At 36.8% G+C, this 24,279-nt stretch overlaps 1 protein-coding gene across 1 annotated transcript in view; it reads right to left on the bottom strand.

Moving 5' to 3' along the window:
- Nucleotides 1-24,279, bottom strand: part of LOC138695093 (uncharacterized) — a 72,408-nt gene that overhangs the window by 10,047 nt on the left and 38,082 nt on the right. The window contains exon 3 of the mRNA XM_069819484.1: nucleotides 14,249-14,398. Coding sequence (XP_069675585.1) covers nucleotides 14,249-14,398 — 150 coding nt within the window. The remainder of the gene's footprint in view (nucleotides 1-14,248; nucleotides 14,399-24,279) is intronic.

The following is a 24,279-nucleotide window of genomic DNA, read 5'->3' as shown; positions in this document are numbered from 1 at the left end:
AATCAGATTGCGTAATATCGACTTTACATATCGTTATTGTCATACATATCGAGATGCATAGTCGTTTCTGTTCTTGGTTCATTGTGAATCAGAAATCTTGACTTTCACGTCCTCCGTTTCCAATTGTCGTTCCCGGTTTATTGTGAATCAGCCTTTCTACTCTTCCAGGGGCGAGCTAAAGTTTTCCTATTTATATTATATTTTGTTACAATTATTAGAAAAATAAATAAATAAATAAATAGATAAATAAATAAATAAGTAAATAAATAATCAAATAAATAAATAAGTAAATAAATAAAGAAATAAGTAAATAAGTAAATAAATAAGTAAATAAGTGCATAAATAAGTAAATAAATAAGTAAATAAGTAAATAAATAAGTAAATAAGTACATAAATAAATAAATAAATACATAAATAAATAAATAAATAAATAAATAAATAAATAAATAAATAAATAAATAAATAAGTAGGCCTAATCACTTTTTTTTGCATATTTACATTTGTACGAACGTTTTCACCCTACAAGGGGCATCACAAGGTAAAAATATATTAAAATATCATATGTCTAAAATCAAATAGAGGTGTATAAAAATGTGCAAGACTGTTTATCATGATACATAACATATTAAGAAAGTCTCATATTATAGTGTGCACAAATGAACATGTTAAAATGGACTTGAACAAATGTATATTAAAACGTACCGTGAAGAATCAATATTAACATGCCTGAATGACTGTATCTTGTACGTTATGTACGATATCAAGAAAATGCATTAGTTAATGCTTAATATACTTTGCGTACGTAGATTACATTGCTGCTAAGTAATACTAAATTGTTGCATATTTGTTAATATTTAATGTAAATGACATTGTCATAGAAGATTAATAAATGTCCCATTTAATGGGTACATGATGATAACGATAGAATGATACAGATTGTCAATATTCAGTTTTCAAACTTTTGTGAACTTTCTATTTCATAAGTACTAAACATGTAAGTTGCAAAATAATGATAGTTTGCTATATAATGTTTTGTGTACACGACGCAGAAGTATCACCAAATGTTGAATCAAGATTGTTCAACTGTGATCAAATGTTGTTCGATTTAACGATGGGTTGGATAAGTTGTTTTGCAACGGTCATATAATTACCATCGTATACTCTTTACTTAGTATAACATCAAATATTTGTTTTCAGATTACGATTTTGAGCATACGAAATGGTGTTAATAGTAATAGTGTTAACATTTGGGGGGGAGGAACTATTTTTTTCTAAGAAATATATTCATTTGGGACTAATATGGTATTAGAATTTTTTGTTGTAACTCTACCCAAGAAATAAGCTGTTAAAATCTTCAGTTATATTATTTCCACTTTTATAGCTAGGTAGGTACTTAGACAGCTAAGCACAAAGATAGGTAAGGCACGTAGATAAGTAGAGAGGTATAAAGGTTGGTAGATCACTGGATGGATAATTCTATAGATAGACAGACAGACAGACAGACAGGCAGGCAGATAGGCAGATAGGTAGATAGGCAGATAGGTAGATAGGCAGATAGGCAGATAGATAGATAGATAGATAGATAGATAGATAGATAGATAGATAGATAGATAGATAGATAGATAGATAGATAGATAGGTAGGTAGGTAGGTAGGTAGGTAGGTAGATAGATAGATAGATAGATAGATAGATAGATAGATAGATAGATAGATAGATAGATAGATAGATAGATAGATAGATAGATAGATAGATAGATAGATAGGTGGGTAGGTGCGTAGCTGGGTAGATGGCTGGACGGACTGATAGGAAACAGGTATAATGGAAACGACTTTATATCCGTAGAAATCTTAAACTCGATTTAGTGTATATCTTGTATTTAGAATAATGTATTATGCTCTGAAATATTACAGTATTCGTAATATGTTAACTTCATTCGATATGAAGACCTCTGATTAAAACAATTACACAATTTTGTGGTTTATTACAATTCGCTTTCAGAGAATTTATTCTGATTAATTTTACAATGTACATTATAATACCCTAAAGTTCCTAAAATCCTCTGATTGAGGTTCTGGCTGATATGTACATTTACTATAAGGCAGTACATCTCTCTTGACGATATGTGTCAGAGGAAGAACAATTGTTTGTATACATCTGAATTATGATTAATGTAATATGTAACTAATCGGCGATGTATGCAAAGGAGAGGGCAAAAGAAACTGGCCACCCTACCCCATTATCTCCTGGCCTAGTTGGTTCATAAGTGCTGCCTTGTCGGTATCACTTGTGGGGTTCAGACCTATCTTCGGACAGTTGACTGAACAACAATGTTTTTAAGATATCCGAGTTGCAACAGGCTTTCTTTCCGCACGATGTCTTAAACAAAAATATCTTAAAAAATATATATATATATATGCAGAACACATCACAAATGCTAACCACACTCACAGCGACATCAACACAGACTTGGAAATACTACACATCCAACCAAAAAGCCAAAAACTAAACACATTAGAACAATATGAAATAATACAGACACACGAAAACACACCACAACGAAATTCTCAACACACAACTCAATTTCAGAACACACACACTCTTTGACTCTACATTACACCACACGAACACACCCTCACAGGAAACAAAACAAGAGGCGCCAAGACCAACAACGACCAGTTCTGAGGATGACCCATAAAAGGTCGAAACATGTAAACAAGGTACGTTAGAATTTAACACAAGAAAATCTTATAATACATATTCCGAAGTGATAGAGTTTTAGAAGTTGTGTAAACAAGATGTATAAATATATTTGGGCTCAGAAAGATAGGCTACGCATGCATGATTTGCAATAATTAGTTTAAAGTTAGGCGTCTACGATATACGAGCCATATTTTTGTTACAAATCAAACCACTATAACGTCAAAGAGTGATTACACCGTTCTGCATGGATTCTGTTGTTTTGAAATAAATGAGCGTTTCTGAATCAAAATTTTTCACTGTTTGCAAAAATGAAATCCGTTTTCGCGTACCACGTCAGAATTTTTTACAATTAAAAATTTTATGTTTTCAATATTTTTCGTAATACAGTAATATTACCAGTGTGCTTGTCGTTTGTTAAAAAGGCACGACAGCTTATAATTTAAAATTTATTACTTAAAATGTATCATAATATATTTTATTATGTTTGTGTTTGATATTTATTAAAATCTATTAATTATATCCACCCTTTGGGGCTGTACAAAATTGTATCCTCCTCCTCAAAATGAACCGAGGTTAAGACAGCCGTTGTTTATTCTGAGAGATTTTTATCTGTCTGCACCCAATGTTATCTATAAACACGAAGTTGAAATGTTTAGTGTCTCAGGTCATAAAAAATTATGAAGGAAATATTTACTCTTAGAGATTACAAAAACCATCTATGGTCTATCTATGGAGATTTCAAGATTGTTGGACTATTAATTGGTCAACATACTGGTTTCACGAAATAGGTATAATTGTTTCTTATGTGAATGGGATAGCAGAGCTAGGTCAGAACATGGGAAAGGGAACAGTGGCCACGTAGGACTAATTTAACACCGGGTGAAAAAAAAATAAAATGTGAGCCTCTTATTGATCCCTCAAAAGTATTGTTGCCACCTCTCCATGTGAAATTCGGTTTAATGAAACAGTTTGTGAAAACTCTAGATAAAGACAGTGAGTGCTTTAAATACCTTTGTGTTACATTTCGTTCATTATCCTATGAAAAAATTAAAGCTGGTGTATTCGTTGGCCCACAAATTCGAAAATTGATAATGGACAGTCAGTGCGAGAATATGAGTCGAGATGTAGGGCCTAAAGGATGCCTGGAATGCTTTCAGAAATGTTGTTTTTATTTTCCTTGGAAATAAAAAAAGACCCAAATTATGTTAACATAGTGAAAGTGATGCTATAAAGTTTCAAACAGATTGGCTGCAACTTGAGTGTGAAAGTACATTTTCTTCAATCCCATCTAAATTATTTCCCTAATAACAACATGCGAGGAGGTCAAAGAGAAGAAAATTTGAAGTGCAATATTGAGGTAAGGTTATGAATGTGCTTATAATTATTAATTAATATTAATTAATGATTAATTGGTGGCAAATAGCAAATTGTGGCCTAGTTTTTCTCACAAAATTCTTGTTGAAAATAATTTTTATGACGTTTCACAAAGCTATAATTTCATTTCTAGTTATTCATGAATTGTCTGAAAACCTGACGTGATGGGGAAAAAATGGAGATTATTTTCGAATTCAGCACAAAAAATCCATTTAGAATCGCCTATCAGATTGAAAACAACAGAAAATAAGTTTTGAAATGCAGAACGGTGTTATTCATTTACTGCATATTATATGCATTGAGAAAGTATGTCATATGCACGAGACTGTTTATTTATTCGATGTCACTAAGGTGGCATGTGAAAGACTATTTCTTTCACTACATGTAGGAATGTACGGACGGATCCGTTTTTCCACATAGCCTAGCAGGTCTCTAAGGGGATGTGTTGATATGGAGTTATAGTGAAGTGTCACCAGTCTTCAATGTCAGTCTTACACAACAAAATTCTGAGACGACAAGTTTATTATTGTAAGGGAAGCTAGAGATCGAGATCAAGCCCCTAGGGGAGGTTATACTTTAGAGACAGATGTCACCCTTGACTGCTTTCAACCTCCCTGTTGTGGAAAGCAAATTGTAAGAGTCGCAACACCTTAAAAAATCCTTCTCGGAGGTCTAATCCTTGCCTCTGAGCCCTAGTGTTACAGGGTCAAACTCGACAGAAGATGGTGGATTTCTCGGACAAAGAAATAGGAAGTTTTATTTTCCTTCAGGAGAACGTTAAGTTGGAAGATTGTTACATCACACTAACTTAATCGTGTATAATAGTAATATGCGTTACAAGAGCGATATGTTGAAGTTTTCATGTTCGAGGAAAAGTTTGAAAAAGCGAAACGTAATTGAGCTTTTTTTAATTTCCGAGAATTGAAAGAAAACATACCGCTCGTGTATCGTACATTATTTTGTGCGAAGATCGTTTATTACATACCTGCAAGAGGAATTTCTAATTAGTTGCAATGAAATCTCCATCTTGGTTTCTGTTCAATGACGGCAAATTTGCAAAACAAAAATATCTATCTTCAACATTGTTGCTTTAAAATGTTTTCTGTGTTTACTATACTCCAGCAGGCCGTGATATACGTCTGTCTTTTTTTTCCCCCAGTCTATAAATGCGCACTTAAAACAAACGGTAAGGTTATGTAATGATTTATTTTTCATTTTAATATTTTAACAATATTATTTATATAACATATTGTAGCAATAACATCGGCAAGTTTAATTTTGCCGGTCAAGGAGATGTTTAGAAATGGAAAATATCTTTGACATCTAATTCTGCACATTGAAATTAATTGTTACATTTGTGCAGTTATTCAGAGTCACTGGAGCATCACTGCAGTAACTTCAGTGGAGTTGTAGAGTTTACTTAATTTTTGCAAATATTCAAAAACAATAATTAACAGTGCAATTTAGGTGAAATTACAGTGGTAAGTTTCCAATTTATAATTATTACTATATTGAACGTCTCTAAAAAATAATATGTTAAAAGCCTAAAGCAGTAAAATCAATATGTTACTTAAGCGGTAAGAAGAGGGAAATTGTTATGTGTGTTAGGTTGGGAATACTGAATGTGGAATTTTAGACTTTCCGCGGATTGGTTTTGTGCGGAAACCAAGCAAATACGCACGATCTCGCACAAAATAATTTTACGTTATTCAAAGCTTAATGTCAGAAATAAAATTATCATTAGTAATATCACGCATGAGTTTCATCTCATAATTTCAGAAGAGCGGAGCGAAAGCAAAGCTCGAGGGAAATTATCTGAAAAGATGAATTCACTATTCTCAAGCATAGTAGCGCTGAGGATCCCCTTTCCATAGACAGCTATTCTAATTGATCACAATTAATTTATTAAAAAATGCTTATCAGCAATGATAAAATACACATATTTGGTCAATAACACAGTGTTCATGAAGTCGATAAGATATATTAAAGGAGATATGTCACAGTTATATGAACACTTTACAAGCAAAGAGAGCAGATGGGGTACGTTATCAGTGGACACAAGTTTACTATACCGAGAGCTTTGATTACGTCACGAGGTGGGGGAAGGGGTCTTACCTACAAGGTACAGTCCTTGTACGCGCAGAGCTCTATGATGTTACACGTGCTGTCTTAGATAGTTTTCAATACCTGTGCATTTCCTGGCGTATTTGAATTTCCTGTTTTCTGCATATTCTACTTTATTGTTCCTTCTACACTATTCCCTGCATTCACTTTTTTCCTATCGCAGTCCTAATTAGTTCTATTTGTGTTTACCGTAAGTGCAAAGCATTTGTTTGCTTTTACATTACAACATAGTTTACGATATGCCGAAAGAAAAGAAGCCTCGCCATGTACAATTGCAACTATTTGTTGAAGAATTCGGATCGCAGCACTTTCCTACAGGTGGTGAAAAACTTACATGCATGGTATGTAAAATCGATCTATTGGGGAACAAGAGACACCATGTACAAAAACATTACAACTCTAAAAGACACAAGGAATGCTTTAAGTTGTTAAATTCGAAAAAAGTCGAAGCTATTCCCACGAGTTCAAATGTGGAATGTGATTTTTACCAAGACTTGTGCCACATGTTCGTTAGGGCAAATATTCAATTTAAAAAACTGGAACACCCATGTGTCAGATCATTTTTGCAAAAATATACAGGTAGAACACTATCCCAACAATCTACTCTGCGTACGGGTTACTTAGCAAAATGTTATGAAGATGTCTTATGTGAAATTAGAGAAACCTTAAAAGATGAAAAATTGTGGATATCTTCAGACGAAACGACAAATATTACAAATAGATCTTTTGCTAATGTTATTGTTGAGGCACTTCAAACTGAAGATGTGGTCAAAATGTTTCTATTGACATCCGAAGAGCTAGAAAAAGTAAATCATGTTACCATTGCAGCTCTGTTTGAAAAATCAACGCGATTATTGTGGTCTGACGAAATGAAAGCAGAAAATCTTAATGAAGTATGTATATTGTCGTGCACTGTAACAAATGCAGTCATGAAGAAGAGCAAAGTAGTACAAAGTAAAATACTATGTTTTCTATGTTGTTGTATTTATATACAATATGTTGTTCTTATGTAGCTACATTAATATCATGTAACACAGAACTATGTAGGCCTATGTTGTAATTAAATATACAATATAAACAATTGGTTATTTAATATTATAAAGTGAAATTACTGAATAGTAAAGATAATTTGCTGCAGGAACTGTACTCTAGTAGTCGTTATTGTAGCGACACGATGACATTCCCCCCCCCCCTCCCTTCCTTGCTCCCTAATACATTGCGATATAGTGCATGTAACAGTTAACTCAACGGTTTACGTACACCAAATGCTCTCTCTGTTTATAAGTTTATTGAAGATATTCAGACATGTTTCGGAGAATGCTTCTCCATCTTCAGTGATAAGTTACATCGACGAAGTGGTTCAGATGTTCGAACTGTGTTCTTGCTTGGCTTAAAGTAGCCAGGCCGTGTATCTTGAATTTAATGAAAATGCACATTTACGCTTATTTTCATTCGTTAAGGAAAGTGGTGATAGTCGTTCGTTTCGCTTTTTCCTCGTTTACGAAATATAATGACTTAAAAATCGATGCTACTTATGCCGCTTCTTGCGCGCACTCGGATCTTCATAGTTCCAGGTGAATAGAAAACCTATATAACGTTTTGTGATTAAATGCACGGTTAATTGAAAAATTAAGTTGGATGTTTCAGCAGTCTGGCAACATCGACGCTAACACACCCCTCTTAATTCTTTCTGTAATACAGATGTAAGAGATCAACGAACTGAGGTCTGTTTCCCTAGGTCAGGCATGTTAAAGTGAGACATAGATGGCATTTTCCACAGCCGTGATTCGTCCAAATGATTGACAGGTCAGCTGAGAGTAAAACAGAAAATATCACTGGTTAACTTTTGGTCATTATTTTAATTTTCATTGAAAAATGCTGTTATATCGACGGCCCAGTTCAAAAGGGAATTAGCCTAACTCAAAATTTAAAGTTTTGCGAAACCTGTATTTTAAAGCTTCATGTTGCTGTGAAAAATCAAAGGATAGTTGAAATTACTCCAAATTCTGTTAATGATGTTTTATATATACTGTAAGTTTCAAATTAGAGTGTGTTAATTGGATTTTTCACAGCAACATGAAGCTTTAAAATTCAGGTTTCTCAAAGCTTAAAATTGTGAGTTGTTTCCCCTTTGAACTGGACCGTCGATATTATTGTTATGCCCCAGGGCTAAGGAACGCCCTGTAGCATGATTTCCTGTGGAGTATTAAATTTGAAACAGGAACAGTGTCAGCGGAATACACGGTCTTACGATGTTTAGACAGCGTTATAGTCTTGTCGGGCGTGTGGTTAATCATTGCCTACAATGAAAGTATTCTTACGCCACAGATCATCGCTGGACTAATCGCATTGGTCCAGTAGAACAAAGCATGCATTTTAATTGGTTAAAATTATATCACGCATTGTTCGAACTCTTTTCTTGCGCGTAGTCTCATTATAGCGACTTACCACTATAATGCACTGAATCAAATTAAATGTAAGAGATGTTTGATTAAGACGACATCTGTATGTACGTGAAATCAAAAGTGCTTTTAAGCCCATCTCACCTGGTGGATGGCGTGGTACCCGGGCGGGAAACGGATAACGAAACATAAAAAGTGTTGGTGAGGAGATGCGGCAGTTAGTTGAGATTGACGAAGGGTGTTAATCCGATCTTTTGGTAAAGAAGAGACGGTAGCGTGATGACGTCGGCGGCAGCAAACGAAATATCTTGTAAGTAGCTTTGTTTGTACATTTTGTAAATATATAATAAATCAAGTATAGTTTACAATATTGCAATCATTTCAGACTAAGTTTAGTAATCATGTAGCTATCCTATAGTATCCTGAGAGCTCCAGCTCTTCCAGCAAGATTGTTTTCCATTGTTGAGTAAAATGGTGGTGTTAGAAATCCTGATAAGTAGGAGCAGAAGTCGAAGGCAGTAGCCATCCAGAATGCAAACAGTGCGACCTAAGTGACGGTCGCACAACATTATATTTCAAATGTTTAATAATAATTGCCACTCACACACAATCAAACTAATATTTATCACCAGTATGATCTCGTAACTTAAGTAATATTTGAATCTGTTTCTTGGAACGTTCGAAACTCAACTGAAAAACACGTCGGAGCAGGCATGGTCGCAGAAGAAAATTCAATGGAGATCTACACCGAGGCACGTAGACTGGACAACGAATGCTCGGTATTCCAAACAGAACTTCTAGGCATCCAAATGGCAGTAGACTGGATTCAACAGCAAAGTAAAGATAAAATCTCACATGCAATACATGTAGACTCGCAAGCAGCACTCTTTGGCATCGGTAACAAAACAACTACACAACCGATAGCAGTCTACATTAGAAAGAAAATTATCACTCTCAAGAAGTCAACTCATATCTCATTAAACTGGGTCAGAGGACATACAGGAATCAGAGGTAATGAACGAGCCGACTACCTAGCAAAGATAGCTGCCAGTTATAAAAGTACTATAGCCTACAACTCCATCCCTATGTCTCGAGCCAAGCAAATTCTGGAAAATTACTACACAAACATTTGGAATGCAACTTACATCAACTCCGAGCTAGCACATCACACCAAACAGTTCATCCCCTCTATCCACCACAGGCTCTCTCTATCCCTATGGCCTAATTACATTATCACCAAATTCCTGACCAACCACGGTTGTTTCCGTACATATCTTCACAGGATCAACAGGGCACCATCGCCCCTATGTAACTGCCCAGAAAAGTCACCTCAGACAGCAAGACACCTTCTGACAGAATGCTCCTTGTACTCAAGAGACCGGCCTCGTGTTCTAACAACCCAAACGCTGCCCCAGATACTGAAGTTCCACATCAACACTGTCGCTGTGACAAACTTCATCAACAACATCTTCCGCACACTTCAAGAATAGACTCTAAACAATCAAATTGTAGTCACTACTAATGTAAATATTTTGTGATATGCCTATGGCAAAACACAGGTTGTAAAATAGCACGTAAATAAAAAAAAAATCAGCCAGTTTCTTGTGACATTTTAGATAAAGGACCAATTAGAGAAAAAGTTTGGCTGAAAATTCTGGGATGTCGAGTAACTTCAAAGTGACTTCTGATATTTCTTTGTTAAGCACATTATCAAAAAAGAAAGGGCTTTCCTGTGTAAATATGAAGACTAGGGTTAAAACATAGAATATGACGAGAATCGCGATACTTATGTAAGTGGATGTGCCAACAAAGGTTAAGAAGGGAAAAGTCGTTTTTTAAGCCTTTTTGTTTCCTGTTATACATAATAACAATAACCATCACAAAAACCATGTTTTCTTTTAATTATTTTATTTTTTTTTATAGATTTTTACGTACTTCACTTTTATACGTATTTACGCGTAGATTACATGTCATGTAGAAAAAAATACACCTAAGTGCACAACTTCAATTATTGTCTTACTCATCTTTCTGACCGCGAATAGTCTGTAAATTAAGAGGGGGAGGTCTAACCCTTCTAATAATGCTGTCTCTAAGTTTATCTTATCATGAACTTCTAGTCACTAGTGTCACAATGTAGTTTTGCGTGAGTTTCCCGGCTCTATAGCAATCGTTACGCTTTGAGATCAAATGTGTTTCAATTCTGTTTGCCTGTAGGAAGAGCACAGCTATCGCAGTTTGGGCGATGTTCGGGTCGAAGAGCAAATTAGCCAGAGCTTAATAAGGTTTCGCAGTGTTGTTGTAAGACTTCTATGGTATTCTCAACAGCTTCTCTTTCTTGTTTGACGTTGTATCTCGTAACTAGAGCTCGGATGTGCATGCAAGAAATATACTGAAGCGTGCGTGTAAAAATATATCGTCTGTGATATAATGGTTGCCATATCTGGCATCAGATCCCATGTTTCCGGGTTCAAACACAGCGGAAGACGATAAAAATTACCAGGATGGCTGCTTTCGGAAGAAAATAAAGGCTGTGATATTAGTTCGTAGATTAAAAGAGCGCAATTTTTTTTAGTAGGTCATTTTACGACGCTTTATCAACAGCTTAGGTTATTTAGCGTCTGAATGAGATGAAGGTGATAATGCCGGTGAAATGAGTCCGGGGTCCAGCACCGAAAGTTACCCAGCATTTGCTCGTATTGGGTTGAGGGAAAACCCCGGAAAAAACCTCAACCAGGTAACTTGTCCCGACCGAGAATCGAACCCGGGCCACCTGATTTCGCGGCTAGACGTGCTAACAAAAGAGCGTAAAACAAGAAATCATAACGTAAAATGACCCCAGATAACATTCAACGTATATTTATCGTTCTAGTAAAAAAATCGACAATTATTATCTTTACGCATAACTACGTATGACAGCGATCACCTGACGAACAGCGTATTCCGAATCTCACCGGACCGGTGAACAACAATGACGTCACGCTGCAGCGAAATAGGAACAAAACTGCTGGAAGGTTCGATGGCTTTCATGGCGGCTGTACAAGTTGTTGTCTGTGCTACGTTAGCAAGATTTTGCGAAATTTCCGTACTGCCATCTCGTTCAAAGAAAAGAGAGCATAATCAATTTATTTCCTGAACTAGCAGTAATAACTGGTACGTTGACATGTTCGCTCATAAGTCATTAACATTTTGCTTTTATGTTGTGCTCATGACAAACAAGATAGCTGGAGACTGCCATCATCTCTGCAAGTTGATGGAACCGGTGCGACACAGGTGGAGCATCAGTCACGTCATCGTTGAAATTCGGAACACCGTGATGCCATCAGATTGCTCAACGCTGAGATTCGGAATAAGCTCGAAAGGCGCATAGCCTTACCACAGTCTAGTATATATAGTCACGAAGCTCAATACGTAGTAAATATGCATCCATAGATAGTTGCTAACCACTAGGATCGCTAATATCGCCTCATTACAGACAATGCAAAATAGTACCGGCACAGTCTATTGTTCCTAGCACCCTCACAACTCAAACTTCGTGACTGTATATTCTAAGACTGTGGCCTTACTATGCAATGTTTCTTTACATAAAAGTTCACTGGGTGGTGCAGAAATGAATCAGGAGGAATATAAGGATTATGGGAAGTCAATGAGAAGAAGAGAATGTAAGAAAACAAGGGGAAGTCATGAAGGACAAGGGGAACAAAGCGAAGATGAGGATAACAAGACGAAGACCAGAAGAGCAAGGGGCATGAATGAACACAAGGAGAACAAAGAGAAAAAAAAAGAAAAAGGGGAATACTTGAGAACAAGGGATATATAAAGGGAACAAGGGAAAAAGGAAAAGAGAAAACCAAGGAGAACAAGAGGAAGAAAGGAGAACAAAGGAAAGACGAAGAGAACAAGGAGATGTCAAGGAGAACAAGGGGAGGACATTGAAAACTAGGGAAATACAAGAAGAACAATGGGAATAGAAGAAGAACAAGAGAGGTTCAATGACGGAAAGGGGAAGACAGAGAATAAGGAGAAGAAAGGAAACGCAAGGAGAACAAGGCGAAGAAAAGGAGAACAAGCAGAAGACAATGAGAATAAGTGGAAGACGAGGATAACAGGGAGAAGACAAAGGAAACAACAGGAAAACAAGCATAACTAGTGAAATACAGAAAGTACAATGGGGATAGAAGGAGAACAAGTGGAATACAAGGAGACGACAAGCACAAGAGGAGAGATAAGGAAAACAAGGGAAACATAAACAGAATGAGGGGAATGCAAGGAAAACAAGGGAAATACAAGGGAAGAACAAGAGTAAAACAAGAATAACAAGGAAAATAGAAGGAAAAGAAGTGGAACACGAGAACAACGAGGAGAAGACAAAAAGAACAACGGGAAGACAAGAAGTACAATGGGGATAGGAGAACAACGGGAATACAAGGAGAACATGAGGAAGACAGGGAGAAGAGGAGAGATAAGGAGAACAAGGGAAACCTAAACAGAATGAGGAGAATGCAAGAAGAACAAGGGGAATAAAAGAACAAGGGTAAGACATGAACAAGAAGAATAGAAGGAGAACAAGGGGTTGCAATGACAAGGGGAAGATAAGGATAGCAAGGGGAATACAAGAAGAACTAGGAGTACACAAGGAGAACAAGGAGGATAGAAGGAGAAGTAGTATACGAGAAGAACAAGGAAATACAAGAAGAATAAGGGGAAGACAAAAATACAAGGAGAATAGAAGGAGCATTAGAGGGATACAAAGGAAACAAGGGAAAGTCATGAAGGACAAGGGCAAGGTAAAGATAACAATGGGAATAGGATAACAAGAGGGACACAAGGAGAACAAGAGGAATACATGTAGAACGAAGAGAATGCAAGGAGAAAAGGAAAGACAAGGAGAACACGGGGAATATAAGGAGAATAAGGAACTGCAAGAAGAAGGATGCAACGAGAACAATGAGATGTCATGGAGAACATAGGAAAGACAAGGAGGATAATGCAAAGAGAACAAGGGAAACACATGGAGAACAAGGGGGTGCAAGAGGAAAACAAAACAAGTAGAACCAGGAGAACAAGGGGACATAAAGAGAAGGAGACGAATACAAAGGAAACAAGAGGAATACAAGAGCGCGGGAAAGAAAAGAAGTACAAGGGAAATAGAAGGAGAACTAGGCTGACGCAAGAGGAACAAAGGAAAGTCATGGAGAACAAGAGGAAGACAAGGAGCAGAATGGAATTCAAGGAGATCATCAAGACCTTCATGTATCATCATCGAAAACCTGTTCTACCACAAAACTTCACTGCAACCTATTTTTAACTATTATAGATGATTAACGAAATGAGGAGAGGTAGAGTGTTGGTGGAATGGTAGAGGGAAACAGGAGTACTCAGAGAAAACTATCTGCAACGTCTGTTTTGCCCACCGCAAATTCCATCACTACCTGACCGAGAATCGAACTCGAGCCGGCCGGATGGAGACCAGGGCGCAAGCGCTAAGCTACAAACGCGGCTTGTAACCTGACTGATCTGTGAGTCCAGGTGTGAGCTACTTGAATAGGGCAGTAACGAATAAACAAACTACAGCTCTGTGTATTGAGCAGAAACACTGAACTCGGCATCTCTTTTCCTACGATGCTTGTTATTAGGGTAGCAATACTCACCGGACCCTAACGCCGACGATGCGATGTATAGGCCGTCCCCAGGGACCCGGGTCTGGCACCGTCGTGTAAAGAATGTCAACGAGATGTCTGGCCGGGATGTTGGTGCACCTTACCCCATCCTCCAGTTCGCTCTCATTGATGAAAGGCGTCCTGTAATAGAAGGAACACAAGTGCACTCAGCGGAGCCAATTCGCATAGCAGATACTAAGTAAACAGTGAAAAGACAGAGGAGGATTGTCAACGCCTCTACCGGCCCCAGACTACAAAGACTTAACTACCTGCGTGTTCACACGTGAAAATTACCTCTGTATTAACTGCCTTCTCAACTGTTATCTCTCATTGGTGTGTACAGTTCGCGGAGGCTAGCACTAAAATAATGTTCTACAGGGTGATTTTTAAACCGTCCAGCTGCTTATTTGGAATACAACGTTTTTGCGAGAATATAATTACGAATAATCATTTTAATCGTTTGAAGAGGAAACACAATGGCATTATGGTGCATCCCAGGAATTTCTGTGGAGAAGAAAGACAAAACAAGATCTCTGCGCAAGTGATATGTGGGACGGTTAGGGCCAATGACTGCTCTGGGGGAGGCACTGCTTGAACCCTAGATCATATATGTAACAGATAACTCCTCGCTACGTTAAAATCGGCAGCACTTTGAAGAGAACAACCGCCAGGATCGCCACCCGTCCGCCGTAAACGAACACGAGATGGTAGCACAGTCGCTAATGCAATTCAAATGGGAATTACGACGTGACTCCTTATGTAATAACTAGATGGCAACGTAGTAAACCTGACAAAAGTTGTTAACCTCAAAGCCTATAAGCCCGACATATCTGTTACATATATGATCTAGGCTTGAACGAAGCGAGCAATCGCTTGCAGGAGGGGATAATTCCAACGAGTTAGAAAGAGAAGACTATAGAGTGGCCATGTTGTCCTGTACAGCGCTCTTTGCGGTGCCACCGCGAAACACGGCAGATCTGAGCTAAGCGCCCACCTTTGTAAAAATTCGTCTGCTTACAATGTTGTATAACGGAGGTAAGAAGTACAAAAAAAACGAAGAAAAAACATGCCTGTTGTGTGTGCTGCATATAACTGCAATGTCAAAAGGAAAAAGACAACTGATATATCATATTTCATGTAAATTTTATGAAGTTAAGTCCATAGTTTTGTTAATTAGCAGCATTATTTTTTCATGCAGAAATGTGTAACAACGCCCGGCATAAACAAAATAAATGGTTCACTGGTAATGTACTTAAACTAAATACGGATAAAACCAATACAATTCCGTTTCAGACCCAGTGAAAAACAAATAGCAATACAATATTAAAACTGTATTTCGACACCGGCATCCTTTATTTCTGCTTCTTCCGTCCTTACTGCTTATACAAGAAGACGATGAGCTGTAGCTTATAAGAAGTAGGCCTATTTCGAAGACAAACGATTAATCAAATAAATGGTTCACTAGTAATAAAGTTAAACTAAATACGGATAAAACCGCTACAATTCCGTTTCAAACCTAGTAATAGCAATCAAATATTAAAACTGTATTTCGACACTCGCATCCAAAATAACGCAAAACTCTGGGGTAGGTCGTATTGTTGTTAGTATTTTGACTGGAAGGACATGAAAGAACATAATTGAGCACCCAGGTGCAATAATGGGGTAAGTATGAATATATTTCGTAACTACTTACCCCATTATTGTACGTGGGTGCTCAATTATACACTAATAATTATCTGTGGTGCCACAGCCCTTGAAAGGCTCAGACAGACCAGCCGGCTGTTGGCCTCACGTTCACATTTCGATAATAATTATACTTTACTGTAACAAAAAAAACTGAAAGCGTGTTTTGTCATGTTTCACCCACGTTACAAGCTTGGAGGTAAAGGTTGTTTACTACAGATAGGGCCTACTTTCATTCTATATCTTATGGGATAGTAAATAGTTTTGCAACGTGTAGAGACTGGGAAAACAATTTAATAAAATCATCCGAATCATACTCGTTCATTTTATAGGCAATCTTGCAGGTCGCATTTAAAAGAACCTAGGAATATTAACATTCTCTTCAGTATATTTGCTAGGACTTCTTGTCATACTACATGACAATTTTGCTTAGGTTATTCTTTTAAGCATTCCTACTAGGAATAGCTCAAGTGTTTTAAATTTACCGTACATAAGTTTAGATTAAGTTCCTAGCACGTATTTGACGAAATACTAGGTTTTTCCACTTCAGTTTAACTGATTTATGCAAACGAAATTAAGACAGCTGACGATTCTAATGTCAGTTATCACCACGCCCAATTTGTTTTGGGCGCATAAGTTCATTACCGACAGTCGTTCAATTTTCTTCAAACATGGCGGCGCAATGACCACTCTATATCTTTCTCTTTCTAACTCGTTGGATAATTCTATCTGAACTCTACTCTACCTTCTACCACGAGCATCTTACCCCTTAGCGGACTCGAGCCGATGCTGCCCGCAATACACTCCGGCACAGATAGACTCCGCCTCCATATGAGCGAAGTCTCCACAGATTCATGGGACGAACCATAGTTGTTTTTAATTTAGCGGAAGTTATCAAGGTCATTTTAAGGTCAACTTGTTAGTCTTTAATGGTGTCCCAAACGTTTTTCATCAGATTCTGATTTCATGGTAAAAAGAAGCAAACAATTTTGTCTGAGATTTTCTTAACAAACTTTTCTTTTTATAAAATACTCAATAAAAATTAAATTAATTAATAGATAGTAATACACAGTGTCCACAGAAACATGGTCATTAAACTAGGGATGGACAAAAATAACCGGTTATTTTCCTCAATAACCGAACGACCGGTTATTTTTTTAAAATAAACACTGAATCAAATATATTTTAAGCTTACCTGAAATTTAACATCAGTCGAACATCGTTTATTTTTACTATTCTGTACTCTTGTATGCAATATACTTTGCATAAAAATTGTCCCGTAGGCCATTCCTAGATAGGATGAGAGTTAATGCCTTACTTACTTCATCTGTCCATAGATGGCAAATTGAAATTCGCCTTCGATTTAATGTCAATAACCTATGCCTATCTTAATCGCCGATTTTATATTATTGGCTTATTATAATATCTGCGGGTATTGGAGCATTTGAAACTGCGATAAATTTTGACTTCAATATTTATTGGTTATACTCGTAGGAGAATAGATTGCCAGTCGGAATGAGTCTTAATCAATATTATTATTGTAACAATTATGTATTTATCTTACCTACGACACTAATGTGAGTGAAATAATTAACTAAATGCAATTTCATTAGCCTCTTATTATTATTATTATTATTATTTTTTTGTATTTTGTTTAAGGACTTCATTGATGATCTTGCACTTAATGATGTTCTTTCAACTACATTCTGGTTAGTTTACAGTTGATTGCTAATTGTTATATGATTTCTATTGTAAACAGGATCTCATTTTGTTTTCCAGACTAATTTGCTGACTTTAAAATGTTAAAAAAATAATAACAGGAAAATAACCGGTTATTTTTCCTTCAGGTTAAATTAATTTTAAAATAACCGGTTAACCGATAACCGGTTATATTCGAATAACCTCCCAGCCCTAGATTAAACTGCTATAAGTTTGTAACTATGCTTATTACGAAATTCATACCGGTGCTATTAGAAAGAACGGCTCAAAGAACTTCAGGGGATGTGTAATTATAATTGTTGGCGGAAAACAATAAATATTGAGGGGTTCACAACCAGAGTGGACCAAGTCCATCTGGAATAGTTCTGAGATAATGAGTCTTGTTGTGAGCCCCTCAATATGCATATAAAAACGACGCTGTTCCCGCTCTTTTTCTTTTTCTTGTTATTGTGGCATTGTTGGATAGATACAAACGTACGAATGAAACAGTTTAAAACGTTCTTACTGAAATAAAAAATGAGTGTGTAGTCTCTACGCTCTGAAGAATTTAAACTTTCTTTAAGACGTAAATGTGCAGGAATCCATTCTGGTTGAATGATCGTCCACCTCTGCTTCGACATGTGGGCGTGAGGCCAGCAGCCGGCTGGTCGATCTAGGCCCTTCACGGGCTGTAGCGCCACGGATTATTATTATTATTATTATATTAAATGTGCAGACATCTTTTTAAATGTTCGTGCAATGAGAGACGGTTTAAGGATAAATGTATCCTTTTTATATACCATACCGTTCAGAATTTAAAAAATGAAACGATTTATGACAATTAAAATTAGATGTGAAAACTCTACTCTATAATCGTTCCAAGTACCTGAAGAGCACTGTCACTTTCTTTTGAAGTCTTGATATGGCGACATAATCCTAAATCACTGACATTGACACCGGATGATTTAGGCTCGAACTCGTTATTGATTGTTGGCGATGTAGGAACATTCACTAAATCGTTGACATTTTGTAAGTGGACTGCAGCAGAAAATTCAGAAAATTTCTTTTCCCTGCCCTGCATTCTCGCACTCGTTCCGGTCTACTTTCTTTTTTTTCTTTCTTGGTACAAATTTCGTCGGTTCATTTGCACGCTTTCTTTCATGCCACGCTCTCGTTCGTTCAGCATCTTATTTCAGCATATTTTCCAGCAAGAAGCTTCTCAGCTTACTCACTGATTGCAACTGTATAACGTCACAACACTACAAAGAAGACGCACTGTCCGACAGCAGCCCCATTCCCACTTACTTACTTACTGGCTTTTAAGAAACTCGGAGGTTCATTGCCGCCCTCACATAAGCCCGCCATCGGTCCCTATCCTGAGCAAGATTAATCCAGTCTCTACCATCATATCCCACCTCCCTCAAATCCATTTTAATATTATCCTCCCATCTACGTCTCAACCTCTCCAAAGGTCTTTTCCCCTCTGGCCTCCCAACTAACACTCTATATGCATTTCTGGATTCGCCCATACGTGCTACATGCCCTGCCCATCTCAAACGTCTGGATTTAATGTTCCTAATTATGTCAGGTGAAGGATGCAATGCGTCCCATTCCCACTACTTACGTAAATTACAGTGGAAAACTGCAGTTATCAACAACTTACTTTTTTTTAAACGTACGTTACAGAATTTTGTTCCACAGCGTTCGACCAGTATCATGCCTAACGAAGTTACACTTGAAAAGGAGCAAATCTTTTATTTTTTCCTGCTTTACCTAGGATCAGGGTGCGAATTAACGGAGGGGATGGGAGGATTATCCCCCTCTCATAAATTCATATTAACATCCCTGCCAGAGATAACTTCTATCCCCCTCACAAAATATAATTGTTTTAATATGAGTATATTTTATAAAATATAAAGGAAGCAAATAAAATAATATTAATCTATTATTATCATCACCGGCAAGCTGACAACAATCAATAACTTAGGAATTACACATCTTATTTTAAGCTGCCCATGAATATGACCAAGATGCAAGACAAGTAACTCAGTGCGACCAAGCGTTGAGCCGTATCGAATGAGAATAATAATTTTATGTATGGTATTCTCTATTTAGGATTCTACCCCCCCCCCTCATCAAACAGACGCGATATGGAATGCGTTACGATAGCGTTACGATTTCGCGATAACGCAATATCGCACTATCGCGAAGAGGTACCCAAACTGGCGCGTCCGCGATATACGATATCGTAACGTCCCCAGCCAATCAGATTGCCATAGAGGGTGACACATCCGCGGATTGTTGTTTTCCAGCCACAGCCGCAGAGAACAGTTATCTTTAGCAGGCGTACATCACTTGTGCTTACAGATTGATTTCTTTTGCTTGAAAATGAACGTGGAACTTCTGATTGATTTCATAAAGGAAAATCCGTGCCTTTATGATTATCGGTATGCTGCTTCGTTATGTCTCCCCTTACTTTACCCAGAATCTCGTCAAAGCACTGAATTGTCATCCGGAAGTATATATAAAAACGTTTTTCATCTCTAATTAATTGTGGAATTAAGGTATAAAATTCGCCTTGTTCTTCCCTTGTGGTATTTATGTTGTGAATCCACAACCTCCTGCAATGAAATGAGCAAATTAGAAAAAAAAGTTTATAATGAACTAATTTTTTTCAAGTTCTTGGCAAAAAAAGCTCAAATCATCACTTTATACTTTTTATATCGTTTATCTTAACCATACATGACTACCATGGACTTACTGCGTCTGCCACGATTTTCTTCCTCGTCCTCAGCTAGCGCGACTAGAAGCAGAAGCTCCTCCTCCCCTGAAGATGAATCAATGACAGACACACTTCAACCCAGCATCAAAATAAACGCGTGGCGTTCGCGCGATCTACATCCCCGGGAGAATAGATCGCAAAATCGTCGCGTTCTACTTGCTGCGATAATAACGCATATTGCGATAATCGCGTGTGTGTGAACACAAACACTGAACGCAATGAAAACATTTATCGCAAAATCGTAACGCTGTCGTAACGCATTCCGTATCGCGTCTGTTTGGGGAGGCCTTAAATCTTAATTCGCACCCTGACTAGGACGTTAAATAACTTTAAAAAAGTTTATCTGTTCATTTATCGAATCAATAGATTAGAGTAGGTAGTAAACTAGTAATCATTGAATCATTTTTAAATTATCTAAACTCTTCAGGAAAATTTCAGTTTTGAATATGTGACTACGTCAGGAAAAGGGCGGCATGTGCATTATAGACCAGAGTAGTCAAAACTTCGAATTCACACCAGGCTGTATGCTTCTTTGTTACGTACCTGCTGTTATTGCTTGGACTGTCTGTTATCGAACAGCAGTTGCAATTAATTGTATGTTTCGTATATTATAAAACTGTGATAACATATCGTAAATTGTAAGGCTCTGACAGTACGTTTAAAATCAATTCTACTCCTATTAATAAACATTTCTTACAAAATATTGTATAATAATATGTATTAGAGCAGCGGTTTCCAATCTTTTTTGTCTTTCGTATCCCTTAACTAGGCTTCTATTGAAACTGTATCTTTAAGTCTGCCATTATACTGGTGGCAGACTACAGTACTAATCGCGATTAGCACTTATCGCGATCAGGTCCGATCGCGATTACCGAATATGTGGTGACACACTTGGTCCCGTCTGATCAACAGCTGAATTACCATAGAGGAAACAATTTTCTCTATGTACATACGTATATGTTTGTTTCCCTCCTGGACAACATCTAAGTTCATACTTTCTTTTGATGTTTGTTCATTGTTTTTTTTCCCCCTTTTTTGTTGTTTCTTGCAGCTTGATATGGGAATTTATTGGTTGAAATAATTATATGCTTTATAATGTAAACTGATACAATTTATATCATCACTATTTATATTATTTTGAAAAGAGATTTTATAACCCATAAAATTTATATCATCATGCCAAAAATTTATATTATTTTGTAATAAAACATATTTTAAAAATCAACCCTAACCTCAACGATAGCTTCGTAATGGAGACTGAAATTGAAAATCTGAAAAAGAAACCAGTTTCAGTTTGTAATCCATTATTTATTGAATGAAACAGCTTTCAGCAGCCTTCCATTGCTCTCTCTCTCTCTCTCTCTCTCTCTCTCTATATATATATATATATATATATATATATATATATATATATATATATATATATATGAAATATGAATAGTTCGTCTGTCATTTGTTAATATATTTCTTTTTACTTTTCTCACATCTGCATTCATTTTCTCCACTACTACGTCTAATAGTAGCCAATTTCATTTTTTAGCCATTCATTTTCGCTTCTATTTCATATAACACAATGGAAGCGGTAACAAAATTCCACAGCAGAAGTTATCACGACTTCTAAACAATATAAATCAAGGTGATTCAAAACCAAAGATTACTAAAATGTTACTTTCGTCCACTGGGCCGTGCCTCAGCGCGATTATCTTATTCTGGAAACAGGATTTAGCTCCTGATCGCGATCGGGACGGTGACACACTTCAAACCCGATCGCGATTAGGTCGATAATCGCGATTAGTGACTGTATACTTGTTTTTTTGAAAGATGGGACATGACAGGAGCGTTGCGATCGGAAAAACAACTGAATGTCACATAGCGTGGTAGGCCTGTTGCTATGGTAACAACGGTTGAGTTGCCAAACTCACTATTCTCATGTGGCGAGTGCTTAATAGCTCTCTTGGCGACATTTATTGTGCACACAATGTTAGCATTGGCACGTTTCGTCTTTGATTCTCTGTCGATTTTTGTATTGTTTTCTTACTTTCGCGTCAATTGTCAATGAATGTTTTAACGTCAGCCATCTTAACGACAATTGCTAGCTTCCATCAGCTGGCAGTGTGGTAGTCTATATTGGCAACATGGCACTGTAGTTCCAAGCTGGGCCGCTTAACTGCCATGTCCCATCTTTAAAAAAAAAAAACAAGTATAGTCTGTCACCAGTATTAGACCTCTACCAATTATCTTTGGCGTGCCCCTGAGTGACTAGAAGCGGGGTACACGGATTCCAGGTTGGTAACCAAGATTATTACATTCGGGTTGGTAACCACTGTATTAGAGAATGAAACCTCGAAGCATAAACGTTCGGCTTAGTAGTTCTCTTTCCTCACAACAGATGGCAGATGAATGATGTAAGGTTCCGCGACCCTTTGTAAATGTTGAAAAAGAGCGTCTTCTCTAGTTTCCGACGTACGAGGACAAGGCAGATGAAGGGACCATTCTTCATACTCAAGATAACTTCGATCATCGGGTTTATCGGTTGACGGGAGTTTTGTAAATGTTGATTCAGGGGAATCTCCGCGTTAAAATAATAAAAAAAAAAAAAAATTGTGACAAAATTATTGTTCATTCTAGGCTGCACGTACAGTAGGTGAAGCTTAAGGCGTATTCAGCGAGGGAATTTCTAGCTTTTAAACGAGGTGTAAGAGTGACGTAGAATGTCAGGATTGAATGCTGGCACGCGCTTAAAAGATATTCTACGTCAGTGTTGCACCTCGTTAGGCTAGAATTACCCGCGCCGAACATTCTTCCCGGTAGCTTAAGGGGGATCGAGCATACAAGCGGTGTTGCCGATTGTAAACTTTCACAAAATTTTAAATATCTTAGAGATAAATCAGTGGATTTTTCTCATTTTTTGTACACAAATAAGTGGTATTTGGGCCTCATTTGGCATCAACAAATTTATAATTATCAAATTAGTTTGTTATTTTTATTTGCACAATTTAAAGGAAATAATTTGCTGCTACATAAGAGGAAAAACTTAATATCTCCCCAACCACTTGTCAGATTCCAAGTTTTTTTTATTTATTTCTGACTCCAGAAATGCAGTATTAGAGGATGGGCTACAGGGATCTTCCTGAGTTATAGTATTTTTTTTTATTTTGTCATAAGGAAAAAAGTCATTTTTATTTTACATTTACCTACTTAAAATTTATAAAATTATGCTTATATCTCCATGAAAATAGTTCACCCTCTACAGTTTTGAATGGCTACAGATTTCCTGAAAGTTTGGAAGAATTTGGACAATTAGTTCTAGACATATCATGTTTTTAGTTTGAAAAATAGTAGCAAATTATTTCCTTTAAATTGTGAATATAAAAATAATAAACTAATATGACAATTATAAATTTGTTGATGCGAAATGAGACGCCCAAATATCACTTATTTGTGTACAAAAAATGAGAAAGATCCACTAAATTATCTCTGAGATATTTAAAATTTTGTAGAAGGTTTACAATTTGCAGCACGGCTACTGTATGATCTCCCTTAAGTAACAGGATAAATGGCTACAAACCAAAAATGTGTTGCACCGGTTGTAATCTTTTAATTTAATATTTTCTTTAGAAATCGGAGTAGTTAATCCATATTTGGTCCTTTGTAACATTTTAATGTGCAACATCTATATTCGACCTATTCTACACCAATAAAAAAATTGAAGGATTTTGTGGAACAGAAATTCGACTGAGTTTGCCATGGGTATCCCTATGTCATATTTGTTAAATGGCGATTATTATAAACCGTGAGGGTTATAATGTATTTTAAAGACTTAGGGTGACCAGATTCACATCGATAAAAAAGAGGACAC

The sequence above is a fragment of the Periplaneta americana genome, chromosome 1, assembly GCF_040183065.1.
Source record: "Periplaneta americana isolate PAMFEO1 chromosome 1, P.americana_PAMFEO1_priV1, whole genome shotgun sequence".
NCBI classification, from domain to species: Eukaryota; Metazoa; Arthropoda; class Insecta; order Blattodea; family Blattidae; genus Periplaneta; species Periplaneta americana.
This window is presented reverse-complemented; position numbering and strand designations above follow the sequence as displayed.